This window comes from Nipponia nippon, unplaced genomic scaffold (assembly GCF_047370975.1).
Source record: "Nipponia nippon isolate SJK-2023a ecotype South Korea unplaced genomic scaffold, ASM4737097v1 scaffold_13, whole genome shotgun sequence".
Classification (NCBI taxonomy): Eukaryota; Metazoa; Chordata; class Aves; order Pelecaniformes; family Threskiornithidae; genus Nipponia; species Nipponia nippon.
In genome coordinates this window covers 222892-246591 of record NW_028262324.1, presented here as the reverse complement: position 1 = coordinate 246591, position 23700 = coordinate 222892, and the positions used below count along the sequence as shown (strand labels likewise).

The 23700-nt window shown below is 40.9% G+C and overlaps 2 protein-coding genes across 11 annotated transcripts in view; both read left to right on the top strand.

Annotated features, from left to right (window-relative positions):
- Positions 1-1019: 1019 nt before the first annotated feature.
- Positions 1020-23700, top strand: part of CPNE1 (copine 1) — a 43613-nt gene continuing 20932 nt past the window's right edge. Inside the window, exons 1-2 of one of the 5 annotated variants that reach the window (XM_087749321.1) lie at positions 1066-1155; positions 4064-4115. The gene's annotated coding sequence lies outside the window, so the exon portion shown is untranslated. Of the gene's footprint in view, positions 1156-1482; positions 1506-4031; positions 4116-8823; positions 8829-23700 lie in introns of those variants that run through there. The other 4 variants (XM_087749320.1, XM_087749319.1, XM_087749322.1 and 1 more) reach the window with 4 other exon arrangements.
- On the top strand, positions 1026-13261 carry RBM12 (RNA binding motif protein 12). Of its 6 annotated transcripts, none has more exons than XM_087749316.1 (4): positions 1077-1155; positions 4064-4115; positions 5162-5230; positions 8686-13261. In XM_087749316.1, exon 4 carries the CDS (start codon positions 8708-8710, stop codon positions 11348-11350), a length of 2643 nt encoding a protein of 880 aa, XP_087605442.1. In that variant the 5' UTR covers positions 1077-1155; positions 4064-4115; positions 5162-5230; positions 8686-8707; the 3' UTR covers positions 11351-13261. The 6 variants fall into 6 exon arrangements, with proteins under 6 accessions (XP_087605443.1, XP_087605441.1, XP_087605442.1 ...); XM_087749314.1 differs by having other exon boundaries at positions 1110-1155; positions 4032-4115; XM_087749315.1 differs by lacking the exon at positions 5162-5230 and having other exon boundaries at positions 1068-1155.

The following is a 23700-nucleotide window of genomic DNA, read 5'->3' as shown; positions in this document are numbered from 1 at the left end:
CAAAATCTGTAAAACCAGGGATAATAGGGAGAAGATAAACAAGTGTGGGCTGTTTATTGAGAGGGGATGAGGGTGGTAAAGGAGGAGAATTTGGAAGTAGAAAGAGAAGATATACAGGGAAGCAAATCATGGAGTGGGGGTTATTGTGATGCCAAGCAGCCCCAGGCCTGATCCCATTGCCTCAGGACAATGCACCCATCACATGTTTTGGCCTGGTTTCTGTTAAGTGGTGAAAACCAGCTAAGTTAACTGAATTGTTGAACTCCTAAATTCACTGGAAAAGTGTTTGCAATGTGAGGTGGTGATTTATTTCATGTTTCTTGCAGCAGACTATGTGGGGTTTTTTTCATTGAAAATGTATTCTGCTGCAGTACCCGTGTCCACTGAAATGCAGTGACAGAGCATCTCCTGGGAGGTGTCTAGCTATTCTTCAGCTCAAGACACTGTCTACTTTTATTTGTATTGCACATGTCAAGCAAAGGACAAATATAGCATGGGGTAGTTACACTCAAAAAGGCATTGACCTAGGGTAATCTGACTTTCATTTTAACTCTGCAACCTGGTCCTAAGTGAAGAAGTCAGAAACAATCACTCTTCTTCAGCGTTCTTTTGTTCGCTGGAAATTCGATGCCTCCTTTCGAGTCCCCGTCTACTCAGCAATAACCCTCAGTTACACCATCATTAATTTCCAGAAAATGTGTCACACTATCACTGGTTGCAGAGGCGACCGTACGAATCTTATACTGTGGGTCCGACGTTGCTCTTTTCAGCCTTATAGCCGTGGTGTTGCCTTAAGAAAGGAGTGTGGCGACAGGCGAGGCGAGGACGCTGCCTCACGACAGAACCCGTCCTTCCCGCCCTGACCCAACCGCCCCTGACGTGCTGCGCGACCCGCGTGGCGCATGCCCCGTCTGCCCCTGCACGCGGCCCCGCCCCGGGGCGGGCGGGCGGCAGGAGGCCCCGCGCGCACCGGCGGGCCCCGCCCTCCTCGCGCCGCCTGGCCTAGGCCCCGCCCCTCCCTGGCGGCGGGTGGCGGCGCTGCATCGGGGCGGCCATTTTGTGGCGCTGCGCGGTCGGTGGCGCTGGGCTCGGCGCGGAGCGGGGCCCAGGGCGGTTCGGCTCCGTTCTAACCCTTTTTCCCGTACAGATCCCTCGGTAAGAGTGCGGCGGCGCCCGGGCGGGCCGGGCCGCCTGCCCTGCCCCGCGCTGCGGGCCCGCGGCGAGGCGAGGCGAGGGGAGGGAGGCCGGGCGCGGCGCGGCTGGCACGCGTCCCCGCGCACAAAGGGCCGGGCCGGGCCGGGCCGGGCCGGGCGGCGCCTCCCGCGCTGCGGGCCCGGGGCGCCGAGCGGGGGCCGCTTCCGCCTCGCCGCGGCCTGGCGCGCTGAGGCCGGAGGGCCCGGGCCGCGGCCCGGCCCCCGCCCTCGCCCGCCCCCTCGCTCCCTCCCTCCCGCCGCGCCTCCGCCCGCGCTCGGCGGCTCGCGGAGCTGCGCGGCCGGCGCGGGCAGGTGAGTATGTGCGGGCCGAGCGCCGGTGCCGAGGGCCCGGCCGGCGGCAGGGGCGGCCGAGTGACCTTGCGGCGGAGCCGGGGCCCACGCCCGGGCCCGGGCCGGGTCCGAACGGCGGGGCTCGGCGGGTGGCGCCGCGGCGGTGTGGGGGTCGCGCAGGCCGGAAGCGTTGCCGCGCGGGCCGCGAGGTGCGGGGGAGCGGCGGGAGTTGCGCGCCCGGCGGGCGTGGCGGCGCGGTCCCGTTGTCGGCGCCTCGGCCCTTGGGCGCGGGAGGAAGCGGCGCGGGGCCGGGGCCGGTGCCGGCGGGGCTCGTCCTGGGGGTCCGCGGGGCGCCGGCGGCTGCTCCTCGCCCGGCCCCGGGGGACGAAGCGAGGCAAACGCTCCGCGCTTTGCGGGTAAGGAGATCCCTGGCGCCTGTGGCGCTGCCACCGCTCGTCGGGGTTACCCGGTAAACACCAGCGAAGTTGCCGTGCAGTAATGTAACGCTCTTCTCCATTAATAATAATCAGCTCTGTTAAGAGAAAAAAAAAAAAACAAAGAAACAAAAAAAAAACAAAACAAGAAAATAAGCAAAAAACGAAAACAACCTAGTGTTGAAGTGGGTCCCAGAAGTACACCAGGAGTCTGTGTGAGCTTTCTTTCGAAAAAACTCTTGGCTCTGGTTTTACTCACTCTTAAACTTACCCATTCTTCTTAATGATTTTCTTGCCCACCTCGATCTGCTGGGGTTAGGCAGAAAAATCAGCAGGTTGTTTCCTCAGTGGACTCCTCTTAAGGTTGTTCCATCGGGTGTTTTGTGTCTAGTGGATGGTGGTTCTTTCTGTATAGCCGATAGGGTGTTGTGGGGAGAATCTCTCCCATGAAGTCCCAGAGGTGTGTCAGCGTTGTGTCGGAGTACCTGTGCCCTAGTCGATGTTTGGCTAGTTACTATGCTCTTGCACATTGGGTTGATTGGAAAGGATGCCTTTACCTACGAGAGTGGTGGATGGTTTTCTTTAAAGTTGAGAGAAATGAGACTGGCAAACAAAAGTAGACGGTGTTTGGTGGAAAGGTTAAACATAGTAGAGTGGAGTTTTGCTCCTTTTCTGAAGAATGCTGCTTGGTTTTGTTTATGTTGTTTCACATTATAGCATGTTGTCTTAGTCCACTGCAAATCTTCAGCTTGTTTTCAGTGTTGTGAAGAGGAACATATGCAACACTGTGGTTGCTATACTGGAAATACATCAAATTATTTGGGTTTTTCTTCCACATGGAAAGTTCCTTGTGCGTGAAAGATTTATCTGCTTCTTGAAGCAGGTGTGGTTTTGCATGAAACTGTTTTTCAGGTGATTACATTCTTTCCTGCATTGTAAACTGCTGTTTGATACTGCTAGATATGAAAGTATATAGTTGAATCCTTCTAATACAGGATTGCTTGTTTCTCGTAAAGGTCTAATAAAACAAAAAGGTGTTCTTTTCCTAAATGCATTTGCCATTTTAATATAAGTCTGAAGAGCGTAGTTGTATCTTTCTCACTTGTAAGTCTGCTGTTAATGTCCTGGAAGATCTGTGAATATCTGTGTTTGTTTTAATTCCCTCTGTTAGTGAGTTTGTGGATGGTTTGGTAGTGCTGCTTTCTCTAAGTTCACTTTGGTAATGATGCTTATGACTGAAACCAGCTTGTTTTGGTTGTGTGAGGAGGAGGCAGTTATTTGTTCTTTGTGTGATTAATTCCTGGATAGTTTTCCAAGGAATCACAATTTTAGTATGAAATGGCTGCTTAGGCAATGAAAGAGCAAGGGTTTTCCATCCTTTCTTTAAATACAAAATACATATGTTGCCACTTAAAATGTTTGGCTCTTGTGTTGAGTTGTAATCACAGAAAGACAATTTTTATACAGGGATGAAAAAAATGGGCATTTGATCAGGATTTGGATCATGAAATGACAGATTACAACTGAAAATACAGCATGTTGGTGGGGAGTTCTTGCTGTGTGCTCTGTAGAGGTGACTGCCTAGAGATGGCTGTGAAATGTCACTTAGTTTCACCAGTTTGTGTGACTCCTGAAGAATTCTTCATGTGCAGCTATAGGGAGGTTTCCTGAGGTGCAGCTTATATTGCTTTGTTCAAGTAAGATGATGTGCAGTTGGAGGAAGGAATATCATTATTGATGGAGCAAGGGTTTGTTAAAATTCAGGGTTTTCAAGTATTTAATTCTTGCTCTTTGCCTTTGAAAGGGTGATTTGTTCACCTATTGGTGATGGGAAAATTTGGAAGATTCTTTGAATGTTTTCTTTTTTTTAATATTCTTTGTGGAAGGCATATTCATGTCTTGAAACCATACAAAAACTGTGCAATGCAATTACCGACAAGTCATACAGGGATAAGGTATTAGAAAATGCACTCTTACTCATGTGGTGGTTTTATGTCGCAGTGCCTTGTGGTGGTCGCAGGTTTGAACTTTCTATATATACAGTTCTTTGTGGACTGTTACTGCTGTTGTGTTGCCTGCATTGATTTTTGCCTCCATTTATTCTTTATTGCAGTCTAAAAGTTGGTTTTAATTGGTTGCCCACAGGATTGGCTTGGCTTCTGCTACTTGTTAAGAAAAAAAACATCTGTCTTTGCAGGTAAGAGCCTTTGAATTGAAGACTTATTTATATGCATATTGAGTATACCTTAAGAAATATTTGAAACTTTTGGAATCTGTGAATTGGTATTAAAACACTTGGGTCAAATAATCTATAGCTAGTCTCTTTACTTCGACTCCCACTGGTGATGGTGGTTCTGGCAATGTTGTTCTGGTAAACAGAATTTTCTGCCAAACTAATGTTTTGTTGTTTCATCAGCATGTGGTAGTCTGGAACACTCTTCCAGTTATTTTGCACTGTTGGAAAATGTAGCTACTTTGCTGCAGGCCACAGGTCTGCATGTTTCTGACTATTGGAGTTTAGAAGTGTGCAATAATTGGTTCTAATTAGGTTTTGCAGCATTTAAAGGGATCAGATAGGTTCAAATTAGCTCAGAGATTACTATCTTAATCTAACAGGTTGATTTTAGCCTTAAAAAAAAAAAAAAAAAAAAGCAGAACGGTAGTCTGCAGTTGTAGCTTTTGCTAGACAGTCTCAGCCTGGATACTTAAAATTCCTCCCACAATACCAATGTTATTCCAGTTCTTAGTCTTCGTCCAAGAATTGCCAAATATGTTGTGTGTGTGTGTGTGTACCGCGTGGGTATTGTACTTTAATACTCCCCAGGGACTATGTTGAATCTTCTAAACTTTTCTTAATTTGAAAAATGTGTACATCTTAAAGGCTAGTCTGGTGTTTATATCAATTTATGCATATGACCCAAATTCTGCTTATTTTACTGACTAGCACATAGGTGGAAGAAGTAATATTGTCATCTTGTACACCTTTTTCCAGTGTAACATCAACATTTTCAAAGACGTTACTGTCAAGACACATAAATGTGCTGTTAAGGTTCATCAAATGAGTTGAATCAGATTGATTGTTGGCAGCCCTTTACTCTCCGTTTTTGATCTTGGCTTGCTAATAGGGATGGCTCGTCTGTAGTACAGCTCTAGCATTTTGTGCTTCTGGTCTCTCCAGAAATATACCAAACACACAGAATGACAACAAAACCCACTTTTGCCTTAAAGTACCTTTTTGTACAGGGGAGAAAGCAGGCAGCCTGAGAACACCTCTAACAGCCCAACGAAAAGCCTTCAATGCACACTTAACAGGTGTGTAGCCCATTCTGTGTCTGAAGTTAATGTTGCCTCTTTACATGTATGTTGATCTTTACAAGTGAACAGTGAAATATTTGAGCAGGCTTTGCTTTTTCATTAGTTGGAAAATTTCAGTGGGTTATTGTCTCCTAAGTGCGTTTTGGAAAATATCGGACTTGTGAGTGCTTAGAAATGTGAAATTTGGCCCTTTTGGTCCTTGTGACTTTTCTTTAAATCACAGAAGCGAAACTAATACTTTGTTAAAGCACTGAAGCAGTTATGTTTTGAGTTGACAAAGTTTTTTTTTTTTTTTTTTTTTTTTTGCCAAAAATATTTGATGGAGTAAAGTCCTTAAAATTCTTTTTATTCATTCTATGCTACTGTTAACTCTTGCTTAATAGCAAGCATTTGCTTAATATCATGCATATGGAATTAACTATGCTGAAGTCATTGCAGCTAGTTTTTCTGGCAGCTATATGCCTAAGCAGCTGTTTGCGTTTTTTTTTGTCCATAGTGATTTAGTGGACCTAAATAGAATACTTAGTAGCAAAACTTCAAAATATCTCTTAGCGTTTACAATGAAGTTTTGAATTTAGTGTAAGATGGAAACTCCTGTGTTATCCCAGAAGGTATGTAAACGTTCAGATGCTTGAACTCTTAAGAATTCTCTTGTGACCTTATCTGTTAATTTGTCTTCTGGGCTAGATTCGTGGAATGATTAGTAAATGCAGTTATCTAGCAGGTGTCGGTTCTGATAAAGAATACGTGATGTTCTAAACCAGCCGATCTGAGCAGAAAAACCTTCCCAAGTTGCCTTTGTTCAACTAATAATGGCTATATCAGATTGTCACTCCTTTTGCATTAGTAAGGAAATAACTAAAAGTACTCTTCCATTTAACACAAAAAATTTCAAATGTCTAACTCCTGATGCATAAAAATTTCTGAAACTCATTTCTTTGTATAATAGGTAATGGAGAAAATGTAAACCTCCTAGCAAGATTTGCTATTATTATTATTTTAGTTTTCAAAGCATAGGTGCAAAAGCAGGGATGCTTTTATACCACTCACTTGCCTCAGGATCATCTAATTCAAAAGCAATCCTGTAGCATAATGTAATAAACTTCGGTTTTATAATCCCCTTTAGTATGACTTCCTTAAAGTAGGCAGAATTCTCATTTTAACTTTAGTTTCAGAGATTGCTATCCATGTTAGTCAAATTTAAAATAAAACTACAGAACAGCTGAAAAATACTGCTGTTTTAAAACAGTGCAAGAAGTCTTATATGCTTGCTTAGATGTGTACATAGCGTAGATAGTTCTTCGACCTGTTTTTTTCACATGGGCCAGTTATTTTGCTGTTGGAAAATGACTGGGCAATGAACTTCATTCTCAAGTTAAATTTAAGTGTCAGTATAAGAAATAAGTGCAAGATGTTGCTTTTATTACCTTTCTGTAGAGATGGGAAAGTTGTTTTTAAAAAAAATAGTCCCTGAGGCTTAGTATATATTCCCCTTCCTGTTGTTGCCATCCCTTGGTGGAGTAGGGGTTTTCTTAATGGTATGTATGGCTAGATTATTTTTTTAAACCCTCTCATGTTCGTCTTGCAAGTTCCAGTCTCTTTCAAGATGGTGCAGTAAGGAATTGGACGTTCATTCACAGCGACTAGAGCAGCAGAGATGACTTTGTGCCAGTGGGCTTGTCTGCCCGTTCCTTGGGGGAGAAAGGTCCTCCACACTTTTCTTGGTATCAACTAGATGTGGGCCAATGCCCTTTAATACCCCAGTATGTTGCTTGAGTTCATTAGTGTATGGAAGGAGTTAGCTCTGGTTTATTGGGCAACAAAACAAAATACTTAAGTACCCATTTGATTAATCTGAAGTTCCATCATGCAAACGAAAGAATTGCTTCTTTTTTTTCTCTGTAGAAGAACTGTTACTCTTGTTTTCGTTAAGTACTGAATTCTGCCTTACCTGGCATGGTTAAATTGTTGGATAGTGGCCTTACCTAGTAGTTAAGGATGTATTCAAGCCGTGTCTACTCTAAAGCAATTGGAAGACCTGGACAGGCAAATGCACTTGTCTTAAAGATTTGACTGTATGCTGGGATATAATACTTAGCTGAATGTGAAATGTTGGGAGATAGTTACTGCTCGCAGTTGGTCATAGCTTTGGCATACGGCCAAAAGTTGTTGTTGGTGCACTGCCTCCTGGTGTTGCATTGTATCATCTGGTTCATCCTTGACTTCAAATGCTTAATTAACACCATTAGTATGTGACTAATGGGAGCCTTAGAGGTCTTCCATACAGATACTGAACTGGCTTGTATTTAGGAAGTCAAGAAGTTTCAGAGATGAAGTGGCTCAGGTGAAATAAGGTGGTACTGCTGACTGTTTAGGATGAGAGGCTGGCTTCTGAACTGGTGAATTGTGCTAGTATTGATGTGATGCTTTCAGTCTGAAGGTTTGTTAAGAATAAGTGAGAATTACCTAGTTTCCTGTTTGTCTTGAACTTCTGATATGACCTCAGGACTCTTCTGTAGAACGTGTACAAGGTAACTGTCAAGATCTACCTGTTCAAAAGTGATCTTAAGTTTCCACTAACCTCAGCTGCAGAGGTAAAAGTCATTTACTTGTGCCTGAGACAGAAGGTGTAATATTAGACAGAACATCCGCAGCTATCAAAAACAAGGTATCATTTTTTTTAGAAGTTGTAAAGGCCAAATATCTAGCTAGGATATGCCTAGATGTTAATCTAGTTTAGGTGAGGTCTGTATAGTCCAAAAACGTCTCGGGCTAGTTTATAACGGTTAGCTAGCTTCATGGTCACCTAGACCTCTTGCCTTTGCTAGGAGAAAAATATAAGATGAGTATAATCTAGATGGTACCTGTCAGGACGTTGTGTGAGTCTCACCGTTGCTAGTTGTCCATAATGGGTTTTTGTTCGTAACCAACCCACTGTTATGTTCCTAGTCGTCTACCTGGCAGAAGATAAAATTCCTCTTCAAATGAAAGAGCACTGTTTATTTCCTATAGGTGTGCAGAATTTTTTGCAGTCACTTTGTCAGGTACAGTGGATACCATATCAGTGTATGGTAAATTAATTTTGTTTGCTTGGCTAAAATACTCATTTTGCTTATGTTCCATTAAATATTCAAATACTGATATAATAGTTCTGATTTTTGCTGTTCCTTAGTTGTTTGTTTGTTTTTTTACTGACATTTGTGGGTCTTAGTTTAACAGTTATTTTGGAATTTCTAGTGCAAAATGTATACTAATTGTGTTGGTAAACATTTAATACTTCAATCTGTATGAAGTAAACAAACATGAATAAGGAACTTAGAATATAAACATGCTTAATCTTTGCAAGATGCTGTTAGGTGTATGTAAACAAATATAGTAGATGGTGTCTGTAGGTAATTGCATGGTGTCATAAACAGTAGTCTGACATAGCCGTTGCCTTTTCTCATCTGCAGGTGTGTGTTGTTTCAGCGCAGCATGGCTGTGGTCATCCGCTTGCAAGGTCTCCCGATTGTGGCGGGGACCATGGACATTCGCCACTTCTTCTCTGGATTGACCATTCCTGATGGGGGCGTGCATATTGTAGGGGGTGAACTGGGTGAGGCTTTCATCGTTTTTGCCACTGATGAAGATGCAAGGCTTGGTATGATGCGCACAGGTGGTACAATTAAAGGGTCGAAAGTAACACTATTGCTGAGCAGTAAAACTGAAATGCAGAACATGATAGAACTCAGTCGTAGGCGTTTCGAAACTGCCAATCTAGATATGCCACCAGCAAATGCTAGCAGGTCGGGACCACCACCTAGTTCTGGAATGAGTGGAAGGGTTAATTTGCCTACTACTGTACCTAACTTTAATAATCCTTCTCCTAGTGTAGTAACTGCTTCTACTACTGTGCATGAAAGCAATAAAAACATATCCACATTTTCTACTGCCAGTATGGGGACTGCACCTCCAAATCTTGGGAATACCTTTGGTAGCCCAACATTTAGCTCAACTATACCTAGCACAGCATCCCCAATGAACACAGTACCTCCTCCACCAATCCCTCCTATCCCAGCTATGCCATCTTTGCCACCAATGCCTTCTATTCCCCCGATACCTGTTCCACCTCCTGTACCCACACTGCCTCCTGTTCCTCCGGTTCCTCCGATACCCCCTGTGCCCCCCGTACCCCCAATGACACCTATGCCTCCCATATCAGGAATGCCTCCTATGAATCCTCCACCCGTAGCACCTTTACCTGCTGGAATGAATGGGTCTGGAGCAGCAGTGAATATGAACAGCGGCTTGAATCCATTGTTTATTGGTCCCATGAATCCTGTAAATCCTATCCAGATGAATTCTCAAAGTAGTGTCAAGCCAATTCCAATCAATCCAGACGATTTGTATGTCAGCGTTCATGGAATGCCCTTTTCTGCAACAGAATCTGATGTGAAAGACTTTTTCCTTGGGCTCCGTGTGGATGCAGTCCATATGCTGAAGGATCATGTAGGTCGAAATAATGGAAATGGACTAGTTAAGTTTTTTTCTCCTCAAGATACATTCGAAGCACTGAAGCGAAACAGAATGCTGATGATTCAGCGCTATGTTGAAGTTAGTCCTGCAACAGAGAGACAGTGGGTGGCTGCTGGAGGCCACATAACTTTCAAGCAAACCATGGGTCCCTCTGGGCAGTCACACCCTCCTCCTCCCCAGGCTCATTCTAGGTCCAAATCTCCTAGTGGACAGAAAAGGTCACGGTCGAGATCTCCCCATGAACAGGGTTTCTGTGTTTATTTGAAAGGTCTTCCCTTTGAATCGGAGAACAAACATGTGATAGATTTTTTTAAGAAGCTGGATATAGTTGAAGACAGCATTTATATAGCATATGGACCTAATGGGAAGGCGATTGGAGAAGGTTTTGTTGAGTTCAGGAATGAAGCTGATTATAAAGCAGCTTTGTGTCATCATAAGCAGTACATAGGGAATCGCTTTATTCAAGTCCATCCAATTACTAAGAAGGCAATGTTAGAAAAGATAGATATGATTCGTAAAAGATTGCAGAACTTCAACTATGACCAGAGAGAAATCCTCATGAATGCTGAGGGAGAACCAGGCTCGCCAAAATTGTGTGCACATATATCTAATATTCCGTACAATATAACAAAAATGGAAATCCTTCAATTTCTGGAGGGACTGGCAGTAGAAGAAAACTCTGTACAAATTCTTGTTGATAATAACGGACAGGGTTTAGGACAAGCACTGGTTCAGTTTAAAGCTGAAGATGATGCTCGTAAGGCAGAGCGTTTGCACCGTAAAAAACTGAATGGAAGAGATGTTGTTTTGCGTTTGATAACTGTAGAAGAAATGAGAGATATTGAGAGAAACCCACCATCTCAAGGGAAAAAGATACTGAAAATACCGATACAAGGAAATGCGTCTGTGCCAGGAGCACAGGGTGCTGGTGGGGATGAGCATGCCTTCTTGGGGGGAAATTCTAAAGATGCAAACAATGGTCCTCCATTTAATTTCCCTGGTAACTTCAGCGGGTCTGGCACATTTGGTCCCCCTCTACCACCACCTGGAATAGGTGGCTTTCCTGATTCTAGACCAGGAATACCTACAGTTGCAACTAGCGGTTTACCTGGTGCAGGTATTGAGGTCCCAGGTTTTGCAGGTGGTCCTGGTAATTTGAGTGGACCAGCAGGTTTTGCAGGGGGTCCTCAGACTTTTGGTAACGGTCCTGGCAATTTAAGCGGACCCCCCGCCTTTGGTGCTGGTCCTCCAGGAATTGCTAGTGGTCTTGGACATTTAAGTGGACCTCCAGCATTTGGACCTGGACCAGGAAATATACATATTAGTGGACCACCAGGTTTTGGAACAGGGTCTGGGAAGCCAGGACCAACTGTCATTAAAGTGCAAAATATGCCCTTTACTGTTTCGGTGGATGAAATTTTGGATTTCTTTTATGGTTACCAAGTGATCCCTGGTTCAGTGTGCTTAAAATACAATGAAAAAGGCATGCCCACTGGAGAAGCAATGGTTGCATTCGAGTCTCGTGATGAAGCTATGGCAGCTGTTGTTGATTTAAATGACAGGCCTATAGGCTCCAGAAAAGTAAAACTTGTTTTAGGGTAGCTGTTAATATGAAGCAGTTGTAGAATAGATATTCATAGTGCTGTGATAAATGCATCCGGATTGGTTTTTATAGTATTTCCAGGATAGAACCTGTGGATTGTTTAAATTGTAAAACAGATTGGTTTTGATAAGACAGAGCACTGGGTTAGCCATTACATAAGAAACACTGCAAGGGTAGATGCGCAGTGGATTTTCCCATACAAATATGTGGAGAAGCTAGACAGATTCTTATTCATCATAGAAGTTTGGTAAACTATTCTGGACACAGTGCTTATCAAGGAATCTAGATTGGTTTTATGTAGTTTCGGATAAGGGAAATAGATGAAGTCAGTGAAGCTCTTCAGTGGGTGCTCTTGCAAGCCATTGTAAAATAGGTAGCTATTTCTAGATTTGGTTAAAAGCTGGCTGAATTTGCTTTGTTTACAGGTCAAAGCTTTGTTTAAAGTCCTGATTTTACTCCGCAACTGAACGAATTCTCAGTGTACACAGATTAATTGTTTTGTGTATGTATCTTTATTTTTTCCAAGATTCTCACTGTATGAACAGTTGAATTATGCCCATTGCTGATGTGTCTACCAAACTAATTCCTCTTAAGTATGAGCAGAATCGTTCTGTAAAATTCAAGCTGTTCTTTGTGGAATAACCTTTAGTTATTTATATATTGCAATTATAACTGTGCAGAATAAGACTTTTGCCACAAGTATAGCTAACCTCAAACATTATCATATGAGTTTTATAGTACACTTACAAAACATTTGCAGTAGAAGTAACAACTTGAAAATACTCATTATTGTTTAAGTAGCTTGATTTGTTAGGATTACATGAATCAGTTGGGATAGGACCTTTGACACTAGTTGGATATTGATGTTGTATTTCTCATGTGTCTCTTACATAGAGTCTCTGCTAAGAGAACCAAAGTGGTGATTATTAGTAGAAGATTGGAGTCCAGCTAAAGTTTTAAATTAGTTTATATATGAAAGAAACTTTTATCTTCAGCAACTCTTGTCGTGAATTACTGCCATGGGTGAATTCAGAGATAAAATTTATTTTTCTCCAAAACTTGAAAATACTGAGTTTACTATATATTTTTGCAATAAAGTTGTGCTATTGTATTCAAAGTCTGTAAAGAGTTGCCATTTTCTTTGCTGTGCAGTAAAACCTTCCATGGAAAAATGGAGAATTGGAAAGGAAGTAATTACACAAGTGAAAAGTGGATTTTTTTTTTTTTTGTTCATCCTTGCTTGGCTTATGATAAATTTTAAGACTTGGGCATTGCCTGAAAAATCCTGCTATTCCCTGCAAATCATTGTACTTAAACATAGTAAACTTTAAACTGTTTTGGTTTTTGGACAAAGAAAAACAGTGCCTTTTGGTGTTGCATATCATGGAACACTGAAGTGTATGGTCAGGCAAAACTGAGAGGTGCAAGTGGCAACAGTTTTATTCATGTGGTGTGTAGGAGAGATTTGAAAACCTGTGCAGCGCTGCATCCTGAGAGGATTTCACAGTACAGGACTATGTGGAAGGATTGTATAAAGGTGTACTTCAATAAAGAGGCGGTCACGTTACATGGATGCTTCTGTATTTCATTAGCATAATTTTGTTTTGGCAGATTACTAGGTGGTCCCAACTTTGGAAAAGTCATGTGATTTGTATATACTGTTTAAAATTAAGCCTCCTGTTAATAAAACTGTCTGTCTCTGAAGCTTCATGTTATGCGTTTCAACAGTCTTTGGGAGTAATGTTTCAACAGCAGATCTTTGTTTCTTTTTTTTTTTCTTTGAAAGTCTGAAAGTACTCTTGCTGATGTCAGAAAGATGTGTGATTAGGAGTCAAGCCTTTCAGTTTATTTTTTAAATTTTGCTCTTTGTTTTTTAAACAAGTTTTATTAAAGTTTCATACTATATTGGAGTTATTTGGGTGCTTGTTTCTTCATGTTTCACATTAGAATAAAATTACTGAAAAGGAAAACTTGGCTTCATTGTTCACAGAATTGATTTAAGATATTAGTGTGTGTTGACTTGCAGAAACTGGTGATAACTGTTTTTTCAAGTTCAAATGAATCACAACAATGCTTGCCTTGTTGTGAAATGTAATTAAACTACAGGTGTCTGGAATTAGATACACAGTTCTGTGTTACTGTCTTTTGATTTCATGTCTTGATCCTCTTGGTAACAGATACAGGGTTATTGGTGTTTGTGTTAGACACGGCATATGCTGCGAAACATGCTTGTGTGCCTGTTCCTTTGGACTTTCTAAAAGTGCAGGTTTGTTTTGGAAATCTTTGATTTTCTGATTCGTGATTTTCTCTATGGTCTAAAGATGTTTAAATGCTTATCTAAAAAAAAGTGCAAACCAGTACAAAAAGCCATTGGTGTTGGGAACATTGATATGGATGGAATGCCTAAGTGGAGGTTTTGGGGTGGGGAAGGAGCTCTTCATCTTGCCAAGGAGTTGATGCTCCATATCTTTTAGCGTAAATTAGTAGTAAATTAGTAAATATCCCCTCTTTCTTGAGAGTAGGCTCTTGGAAAAAATAGGAAGTTGTAGCATATTTAGAATTTCTGTATTTACTATTAAAAAAAATACAGCTTCCAAATAGTTACAGTTGATCCTTTAAAGCATATATAAAGTTCATTATCAAGTGTCACTTGCAAATATAAGAAGTTTTCTATAACAACTCGCTTTCACGCTAAAGCCTTAAACTGCATGTCGTGCTAAATTGAGGGATACCCTTATATTAACAGACTGTGTGGCTAGCTTTGATAAAATTCCTTACTTTGCACATGTTTATATTCATGAAAAGCCTTAAAAATAAGGGGTAGGACCTTTGAGGTCCCGTTTCCAATGTGGAAAGTATGTAACTGCCCTTGCATATACACTTCAAGGCTGGCTGCTAACAAGAGGTAGCAACAGAAGGAATCAGCTGATAGACACTGCTCAAATTCGCAGTTGTTTTGGCCTTGATGCTTTGAGTGTCAGGAAGTGACATCCTGCTTAGCCTCATTGGAACAATATAGTCAGTGACACTGATGTCCCGATTTCTTCAAGTTATGGAAAGAAGGTACTTGTGTTTATATAAACTGGCTGAGTTGGTGTTTTTAGCAGTTCCTTAAGTGTTAGTGTCTGAGCACTACTTGTAAAAAAAAAAAAAAAAAAAAAAAAAAAAAAAGTGGTAAAGTGTTACATTCACAACATGATTTCTGTTAAACATACATATTTTTGTTGTCCTATTCACAAAAGAAAGTATGAATATAATAAATTATTCAATGATAAACTTGTGACCTACACGGAAGAACTGCAATGGTTAGATGAAAGTGTAACTTTAAAGTTACCAAGCTTTCAAGCAGTCGCAGTCAGATTTCCTTTTTAACACAAGTCAATTCTGTAATATCACAGACAATATTAAAGCCAGTTCTTTATTGATGAATTGTTGTTGCCACGTTCTAAATGTAGATTTATGGGAGGTCTGAGGCTTTGTAGGTTTAAAGAAAACTGCAGGATACTTTTTTTTTTTATTCTAAGTAGTGTTCCCTTCATAGCATTTAATGTTTTCCTTGAATGCCTATGCTCTGAATTTGTTGTGAGTGGAGAGGAAGATCGATGCAAATATGAAGACTATAGTCGTGTGCCAGTTGACATTGAAGGTCTACCTTCTAAAGAATATATGTGCTGGTCAGTTCTGCTAAATTCCTCAGGCTGTCCTTAAGTTGTTGCCTATACTGTGTGAAATTAGCAGCTTGTTTCGCTGAGACTATTTTGGTGCACTAAAGACTGCAGACTCTAGAAAAAAAATTTTTTTTCCAGTTACCTAGGCACACCAGTGGTGCGTTAACTGTAAATAATGATTTCAGTTTCTATATTTTGTTCCTCCTCAGTCTTCTGGTGTGGTGGTTCCAAAGCTGCTGCTTCCCGCAGTGAATGCTGTCAGCCCTCAGTGTGTTGTTCAGCAGTGCGCGCCTCTGAACAGTGTTGGCCTTCTCATCGGCAAAATTGAAACAACTACGTATTATGGACCACTTAAAGCCTCTGGTTGGACAACGGACCACTCTTTGAGAGCAGTTGTTTTAGGATGATTATCCAGATATATGGATTAGACACTGACTCAAAGGATTGCAATTCCTGTTTAATACAGACTCTAGTGCAAGCAAAAGACTAGTTTCTGTCTTTGACAAGATAAGTGGTTAGAAGGAAGCAGTTTTGAAACTGGACTGGTATATTAGGAGACATTTAGTTTGAGTCTAGGGACATATACAAATTAGTTTTATGTCAGTTTGCTTCTTTAGATACTGTGCAGGTCTTTAAAAAGAAAAATAGAGAGAGATGCTAAATTGTGTTGCTGTAAGAGGTTTTTCAGAAGCAGTGCCTTGGGCCTGGAAGCAGTATTGCCAAATATATTTGCTCGTCTTTGCCCTTTTGCAGGTTTGCTGATGCTCCCTTCTGTTCTGTGGCTGTATGTTCTTTCATGGTTTTGGGAAAACAGCTAGAGTTTGTGTACAGAGCGAATGACTCTTCCTCGTGGTGGAAGAGGAAGTGAAATTGTCTGTTAAATGCCTCTGCAAGAAGAGTAACCTCAAGGGGTTCTCTTCCTATCTGTTTTTGGCAGTGAGAATGTGACTGTAGTTGAAAGATTTGGCTTTCCCACAGAATGAAAATCTGTTGGTTGGTAGTATGCATTCGACTTAAGGTTTGTGGCTGTGTACTGAACTCTGCTACTCTTTCCCTATCGTATGATCAGGTAGGTATATTGTAGATTATTTTCTATACAGATGACTTTGTCAGTAATTTTCTCGAAGCTTTGTTACTACACACAATGTTTGGGGAGGTGTTTGTGCAGGGAGTGCCTCCCACCTTCCTGACTTCAATGCTTTTTACTCATCGGTATAAATACCATATGTAAGAAAAGCAGCCCTAAAAGTGTTCCTTTTCCATAGCTCCAGACTGAACACGGGTGTCAGATGGTTTAGTTGTGACTCTCTTCACTCGCTGGCACTCCTGTGCAGCTTCCTTTGTTATCATTCATCTGTTTTTATATATGTATTCACAGCATGGCAGCTTAGGAGAGAAGCAACCAGATTAATTCTGACCTGAGTTCCTGTACTGCTTCTGTGGAGTCAAAGCTTACTCCTTTGTGGCTGCTTACAGCCTTAAGTTCAAATGGTCTTTCCAGTTGCTTCCCAAATATATTAAAGTTTCAGAAACAGTGAATATATTTCCTTTTAACATGAGTCCGATTTCCACAAAATAAATTTTGTACTCTGTGTTTACTGCTCTCACACCAGCTTCATTTTCCCCAAGTTTTGGAGGGTGTTTTGTCATGAGCTACCAGTGAGCTAGACTGTAGTTCCTCATTTAGTTGATAATAGATCACAGCCAGGATAACTTCAAGGGGTAGAGTGGGGATTGCCTTTACAGTACATGGTTGAGGGAGTACAATTTCCCTGTAAAGTTTAAAACTGAAAATTTAGATCTTGGAAGGCTTGCACAGGGGAAACAGGAATTGATCCTGCCTAAAACTCTCTTGGTTGGCATAGTCTGGCTTTTTGGACCTGTCACTGCTTCTGGAAGGCTGGTAACTTCTTGAAATCTTCATATTGTAGTTACAGTATTGTTAACCAAAGAATGGTAGGATGGTGTCGCTCTGATTTCTGACTGCCTGAAGGTAGGTGGAGCTTCCAGCTAGCTATTTTGTAGTAGTTTCGAACAATTAATTTCATTTCAGCCATTTCCCATTAAGTGTGTCGGTGTCGATGTAGCCTTGCTCTGTGTGACAGTAGAAAGCTTAGAAGTGCTTTCTAGTGACTCAGAAATTAAGGCAGATTTTGGAAGGAAAATAGCAATGTAGTCAGACCCTAAACTACCTCAAGAATTCCTTTTAGGTAATTTTGATTGAGTGCCTTTTTATGATAAAATTCATAGGACAGCTGTCACTTACTAAAATTTCAAGCCTCTGTGTAGCACCTATTTGCTTAGTGACCTCCTTGCTGTGGTGGCATTTGCCAGAATGTGCTCCATAATGTGAGCTTTTTACAAAACTTGTTTTCAGCAGTATAACCAAAGCATTGCTGCTTGTTTTGATGGGAGGATGGATGTGGAATGTGAAAAGTCCTTGCTTGTTTGAACAGGAAGCTCAACTTGAAAGTGAAAATGATGCTTGCCAATACCATTTCATTAATCATAGAATCATAGCCAAATCATAGAATTACTAGCCAAATGCTTCTAATAAAAGGGCAGTGTTTATAAATCCCATATTCTTGAGGAACACTAACGCAACCAGCTACAAAAGCAAAGAGGCTAATTAAAGTAAATTTAGGTACTGGCAGTTGACTGAATGTAGGGGAAATCCCCTTCTTTAAGGAGGGGAGACAGAGTTGTTTAATATTACTAATTCACTTGCCTAGGATTCCCCCACTACATTCCAGCATTGCTGCAGAGCCAGTCTTCTGTGTTATAGGTCCAGTCTCATACGAATAAATGGAGTGGTTTTTATAGCACTTGGAGCTCTTTTCATCTATGGACTTGAATGCTTTTAGGAGGTGAGGTAAGTGCTATGCAGGGTGGTGGTGTATAGCTAATTTGTCTCCGAGTAAGCCAGTGGCAGAATGTTTTCGTCCTCCTGTTAAAGCCACATCAGCATTAACATCAGTGAAGTGGCGTTAGGGTTGAAGTTGAAAGGTTGAGGCCAAACATTCACTCTGTAGCTTTAGTAAAAGCAAACAAGTGATGCCCTAATCTAATGAAGAATGTTTGTGGTTCAGAAACTTCAGCACTGAGCAGAATAAAACAGCGAGTAGATAGTTAAATTTTTAAACTAATCTGAAATTTAAATTCAGTTGTTAATGATACAATGTATGAGATGTAATTGATCTAAATGGTTTGCTATTAAACAGTTAAACCTGAGCCCTGCACGGTCTTATGTATTCTTAGATTGTAAATCAGAATTGGTTTTGATGGTCAAGTCTGTTTTAAGGTTTTTACAGACAACTGTAGTTGTTGTCACTTAAGTCAGTGATAACACCTGTGTGTATACAAAAGCATTTTAAATAAACTGGATGCATCTCTTAAAGAAAGAAGCCTTTCAAGTGTATGTGAAAAATTACGTGCATAGCACCATGGTGTACTGCACAAATGTCCTGGATTTTTTGAAGGCCTTTTTTATCATCTGGACGCTCATCCTTCCCTTTGGGTAACTGACACTGTATTTTTGTTAAGACGGTAATCCAAATGGCATTTCTTCATTGCAATGCAAGCAATATGTCAAGCTATTTCTTTGAATTAGAAGGTAGTATTTGGCTACTCCGGGAGCAGAAAGGCAAGTGTGCAAACAGTGTTTTCCTTCTGCTGGATGGCTTGTGCTACTTTTCATGTTAAAATTCGTCCTTAGTTGTGTCTGTAAAAATAACTTCGAGCAGAAATGAGAGTAAGTGTTCTGAAACCAAAAATGCTTTGGTTTAAACAAAAACAGTAACAAATCAATGTAATATAAATCCTAATATGAGTCTGCAAATAATGTTATATCTTAATGAAATATCAGCTATTTTCAGTGCAGTGACTTGACTGAATACAACTGTAGTATCATTATTTATTCTGTTATTGTGAAAGATGAGAGGAATCCCTGTAAGCAAGTTCTGCACCAGCCAGAATGTGGTGGTGTAGTATGTAACCTTCCTCTCTGTCTTGTTTAGTCTTGAAAAGGTAGTAGGAACCTGTTGTTTTGAATGTTTTTGAGCGGCCCACGCTCAAGGTCACTTACATGTATAACGTGAAAACAGATACAGTTTTAATCTTTTTATGATCTTCAAATCCCTCTGCTACTGCATTAGGTACACATAAAAGCCCTGTTGGTGAAGAATCTGCGACAAACAAACTGCTAACACGCAGAGCCTGTCTGTTTTGTCCTGGCTGCTGCCTCAGTTATTCAGCCGTTCTCTTACTATGCAGATAGTGCTTTGCTGCCGAGAGAACGTGCAATTTGTAACCTGAGTTTGCAGGTTCCACCTAATGTCAGTAACTCCAAGTCTCTCTACTTGGAGCAAATGTAATTCAATTCATGCTTTTACAGCTGCTAAATTTATGTGAGGTTTTTCATCAGAGAGGTTTTTGCTGAGAGAACTTCTCTCTGGGTTGGTTTGGTCATATTTATTTAAAAATTGTGGGAACTATTAATTTGACTTTGAGAAAATTAAAGCTGCTCACCTGTGGGAGAATCTAAGGCTTACCAGTATTGGGTTATAGGGGTTTTCAGGTCTTAACTTGCAGAGGCATGTTTTCTAAAGGGTGTGGAACACCTTTGTAGCAAATTCAAACTTAATGACAACAGAATTTTTTAGGGTATAAGTTGAAAAGTACTGCAGTATATATACTATGGATAGCAGACATGGAAGAAGCACTTGAGGAAATACCTGTTGGTTTGCAGTTGTGGAATCTCTTCCCCCTTAATGCAGGGAGATTGTATGGTCATTTTGGCTCACTTGGTGCTGAGACAAGCCTAATAGCTTGAATCGGTTGTCGTAATGGGTGTCTGCTTTTGGGAAGGTACACTGGCAGGAGAAGTTGCATCTGGAGGAGAACAGAAAAGGGACACGAGGTCAGTGTGGTGTTTTGTGGCCTTTAAATACTTCTGTTGTTAGTCTGGATGGGGGAAAGAAAAAACTTTTAAAGTCTCTTGCCAAATGCTCTCCTTTGTTCTACTTCCTTGATGTCAGGTTTTTGTGGTGGTGGTGGGTTTTTTGTAGGTTTTTCTGTTTTGAAGCATTATTATTCTGCAACAGATTAGGATGGAGAAGTGAAGATATTCATACTATAGATGGTAATAATTAAGTGGCGGAAAAGTATTATGGGGATGTGAATCTTTTTAAAAAGAAGCATATACTCAAAAGGAGAAAGAAGAACTGAAAGACAGTGTTGGCATAAGAAAGACTGAACTTGCAATGAATAAATTGAAGAAATCAATTTCTTATGAGCGCTGCAGAAGCAATAGTATGGGATTTTTTTTCCAGATCATATTTCATGACGAGCTAGATTCAAGATGAAAGTCCATAAAGAAGAAAGCCTGAATTATATAACATGAGAGAGAGTGTGATTCTGTAATGCATGAGAACTTGAAAGGTCCCTTTTGCTTTATGTTGTTACTCATTTTTTAGGCAGGAGTTGTCACTGCAGTAATAACTCCAGGGCAACCGAGAATAGTCTAGAGAATTCATCTGGGGTATCAACCTTTTTTTTGGTGATCATTCAGCAGTGCAATAAAAACAAGAAATATGGCTAACTTTTCATTAACTAAGCGGCTATTGGTACTATGCGGTCACCAAAATTCTTCAGTAATGTGAATTTGTTTGATAAAACAGCAAAGATTGGTAAAATGTATTGCTGGAATATTTCTTTTTAAAGTCTTATTTTGGACTTGTGCTGTTCATACAGTATGTACTAGCCTAAACAGATGGACCGTAATGAGTTTCTGCCTTGAAGTCACTTGTGTAATATCATGGCTACATTTGGGGGAATGGGTAAAATCATGCAGGCTCTAGAGTAAGTACAGGATGGTTTAAATTTCTAGCCTTTGGGAAGGGTAGAGGATGCTAAAGGGGTTGGCAGAATGAATACCAAGGTATCGCCTCAAAAATCATGGGTGCATGTAAGTAAAAAGTGCTATGTTGAGGTACTTGCGGGTGAAGCTGAGGTGTAGTTGAAGAACCAAAGAGGAGGAATATGACATAGTCTTCAATCTCCGCTTAAGGAGTTTGGACTGAGAAGTGGAGGAGCCATAGCCAGCTTGATTTATCTGGGGCATGAGACAGAATGTTTAGCTATTTGTGCCTGAGATGGGAATAGCTGGAGTCTTAAGGGAAAGAATGAGGCCTTACTTGAGAGAGGCAAAGATTTGCAATGTAAAATGATGTGTTTTGGGGTTGTTACAAAGGTCAGTGTGGTTGAGCTTTTAAGTCTGTTTTTCAATGAAGTTGTTTTTTACATTTCAGTAATAAATATTTGAGAATCACAGGTGGGGGAAAAAGCAGCTGAATAAAAGAATATGACAGGAAAGAAAAAAAAATCTTATTTGGTGGGAGAAGTCAGTGAGCACTTCTAGGACTGCAGTTACTTAAGTTCCAACTTAAGCCAAATGAATGATTGATTCCAAAGCCCCAGCCTGCTTTAAGTTAGGTTTTCAAGGAAGTGATTTTTAATATTCTACTGCTAAATGCTATGAAGAACTTTAAAATGTGTTTTCTTTTGCATAAAGAGCTTGGAAAAGTAACTTAGGTTTTGCTTAAGTTGAGGTGTTAATTTGAACTCCATTGTAATTTAATATATTACAAACTAATACTTGAAATAGAATCAATATTGACTTATCAATTTGCTTACTTATTTCTCAGAAAAGTGGAGGGTATATATATATAGTAAAGGCACGCACAGGCCTTTCTTTGAGCTTGTTGGTTGTGATTAAGGGGGATATTGGTGCCTAAGTTAAAGGTGAACATTAGGCAGTGTAAAGGTGAACTTGTAGAAGAAGGTGTTGTTTCCCTAGAGCTGGGACTTGGCTCTTGTTTGCTGCGGAGGGAAAGCTGCAGTAAAGAAGATGCAGTGACTGAAGTTCTTGTTCACACTTTCTGCTGGAAATTACAATCCCGTTTGTGATTTTCGTAGCTTTTTTAAACTGTCATAAACTTATTTTTATTATTGTATAGGTATTACATAGATATATAGATATTATAGTATAGATAATTGATTAACTTATAGATGTGGTGCTTATGGACGTGGTTTAGTGGTGGGCTTTGCAGCGTTAGGTTAACGGTTGGACTCGATGATCTTAAAGGTAAAATGATTCTATGATTCTATAAATGGGAGCTTTGCCTTCTCAGTCAGTTTCTGCGAATGTCTTGGAGGTCAGGTTGCCACAGCGCATGCTCAGCACTTGTACCTGTGGGCTGCCTTCAGACAGAAAAAAAACCAAATTCTCGTGGTGATACTGGAGCTTTAGGGTTCATGTGGAGACAGCTCAGTAACTAGAACTAGGTCATAACTCCCATGCATGTTCAGTAGTGCCTTAGGTGCACAATAGTCAATAACCTCTTTGCATGAGGCTTGTCATCAAATTCAGAGCTCAGAAAGGCTTGTCTGGGCTGGCGGCTGTGCTGCTGCTTACCTCTGGTGGTGGCTTGGAGTGGTTCAGTGTCAGCACAGCCTCAGTGCTTCACCGCTGCACCCTGTAGGAGACACTTCTCAGCTTTCTGCTGTGTGTCCATCCTCCCTGGGAGGTCTCATCCCTGAAATTAAGGTGATCTGATGGACCATGGACACTTCTTACCAGGACTGAATCAAGCTGCCAGAGCAGTTTGGTTAGAAAGGTGTTCTTAATATTCAATATTCTATTTCTTTTTTAACAATTAGCAGGTGCCTTTTGTTTCAGGTTTTGTGTCAAATTTGTAATAACAGTTAATTAACTCCCTTCCCACAAAGTTTTGATTGATCAGCCAAAAGGTATGGTGAGAGATAACATGGAACACAGTATAGAGAATACTGATTTATTATCTGCCTGTAGTAATGCTGGTCTTAACTGTCCCTGCTCCAAACCCTCAAGAATAATGAAAAGGCAGAGAAAATTGTAGCCATTTATATTATCTGCAGAGCTTCTGGACTGTGGAATGAGGCTCTGTGGCCCATGAAAGAGCTGGTGTGCTAGAAAGGCTGTACTTAGGAATAATTTTTGTGGACTGTGGTCTTTCTCATGAGACTCTTAATCTCAGCTTAAAATGAAGATGCTTTTCAGTGCATGTAGTGATACAAACCTAGCTTTATGATTTTCTTTTAGAGCCTTATGGGGTTCAGGAAATTAGGATCACATTAGAATTTTTATTTTGATGATACATTTAGAAAGTGATGCTGACACTACCTCAGCACCAGCGTCAGCTTTGTAATATCAAAACCTGAAACATAACAAGCTGCCCCCTGAAAATTGAACTAGTAGTCTGAGAAAGCATTGCTTCTGATGGTCTACACATTCAGGGATGACAGGAGGAGAAGAGAGAAGCTGTTTTGATGAAAAGGTGATAACTGCAAGATGTGAGATTAAACTAAGCAATGGACAAGGAGGAGACTACGTTAGGTTGTTGGGAAGTGCAAGATTTATTAACTGGGATGGTCTGTTACAAGTGCTGGGTGTCTTAGCATAAGGCCAAGATGGTGAAAATCGCGATTGGTACATACTGCTGGCAGGATTGCTGCCATTTCTGTTGTGTTTGTAAGCAGAACGTAAGGCAGAAGCTATGGTCAGCCCAGTACAAAATAAGCTCGTTGGAAATCAGCTGTCCTTAAGCACATGTATTAAAGGCTCAAGCTTGAGTTAACCAAGT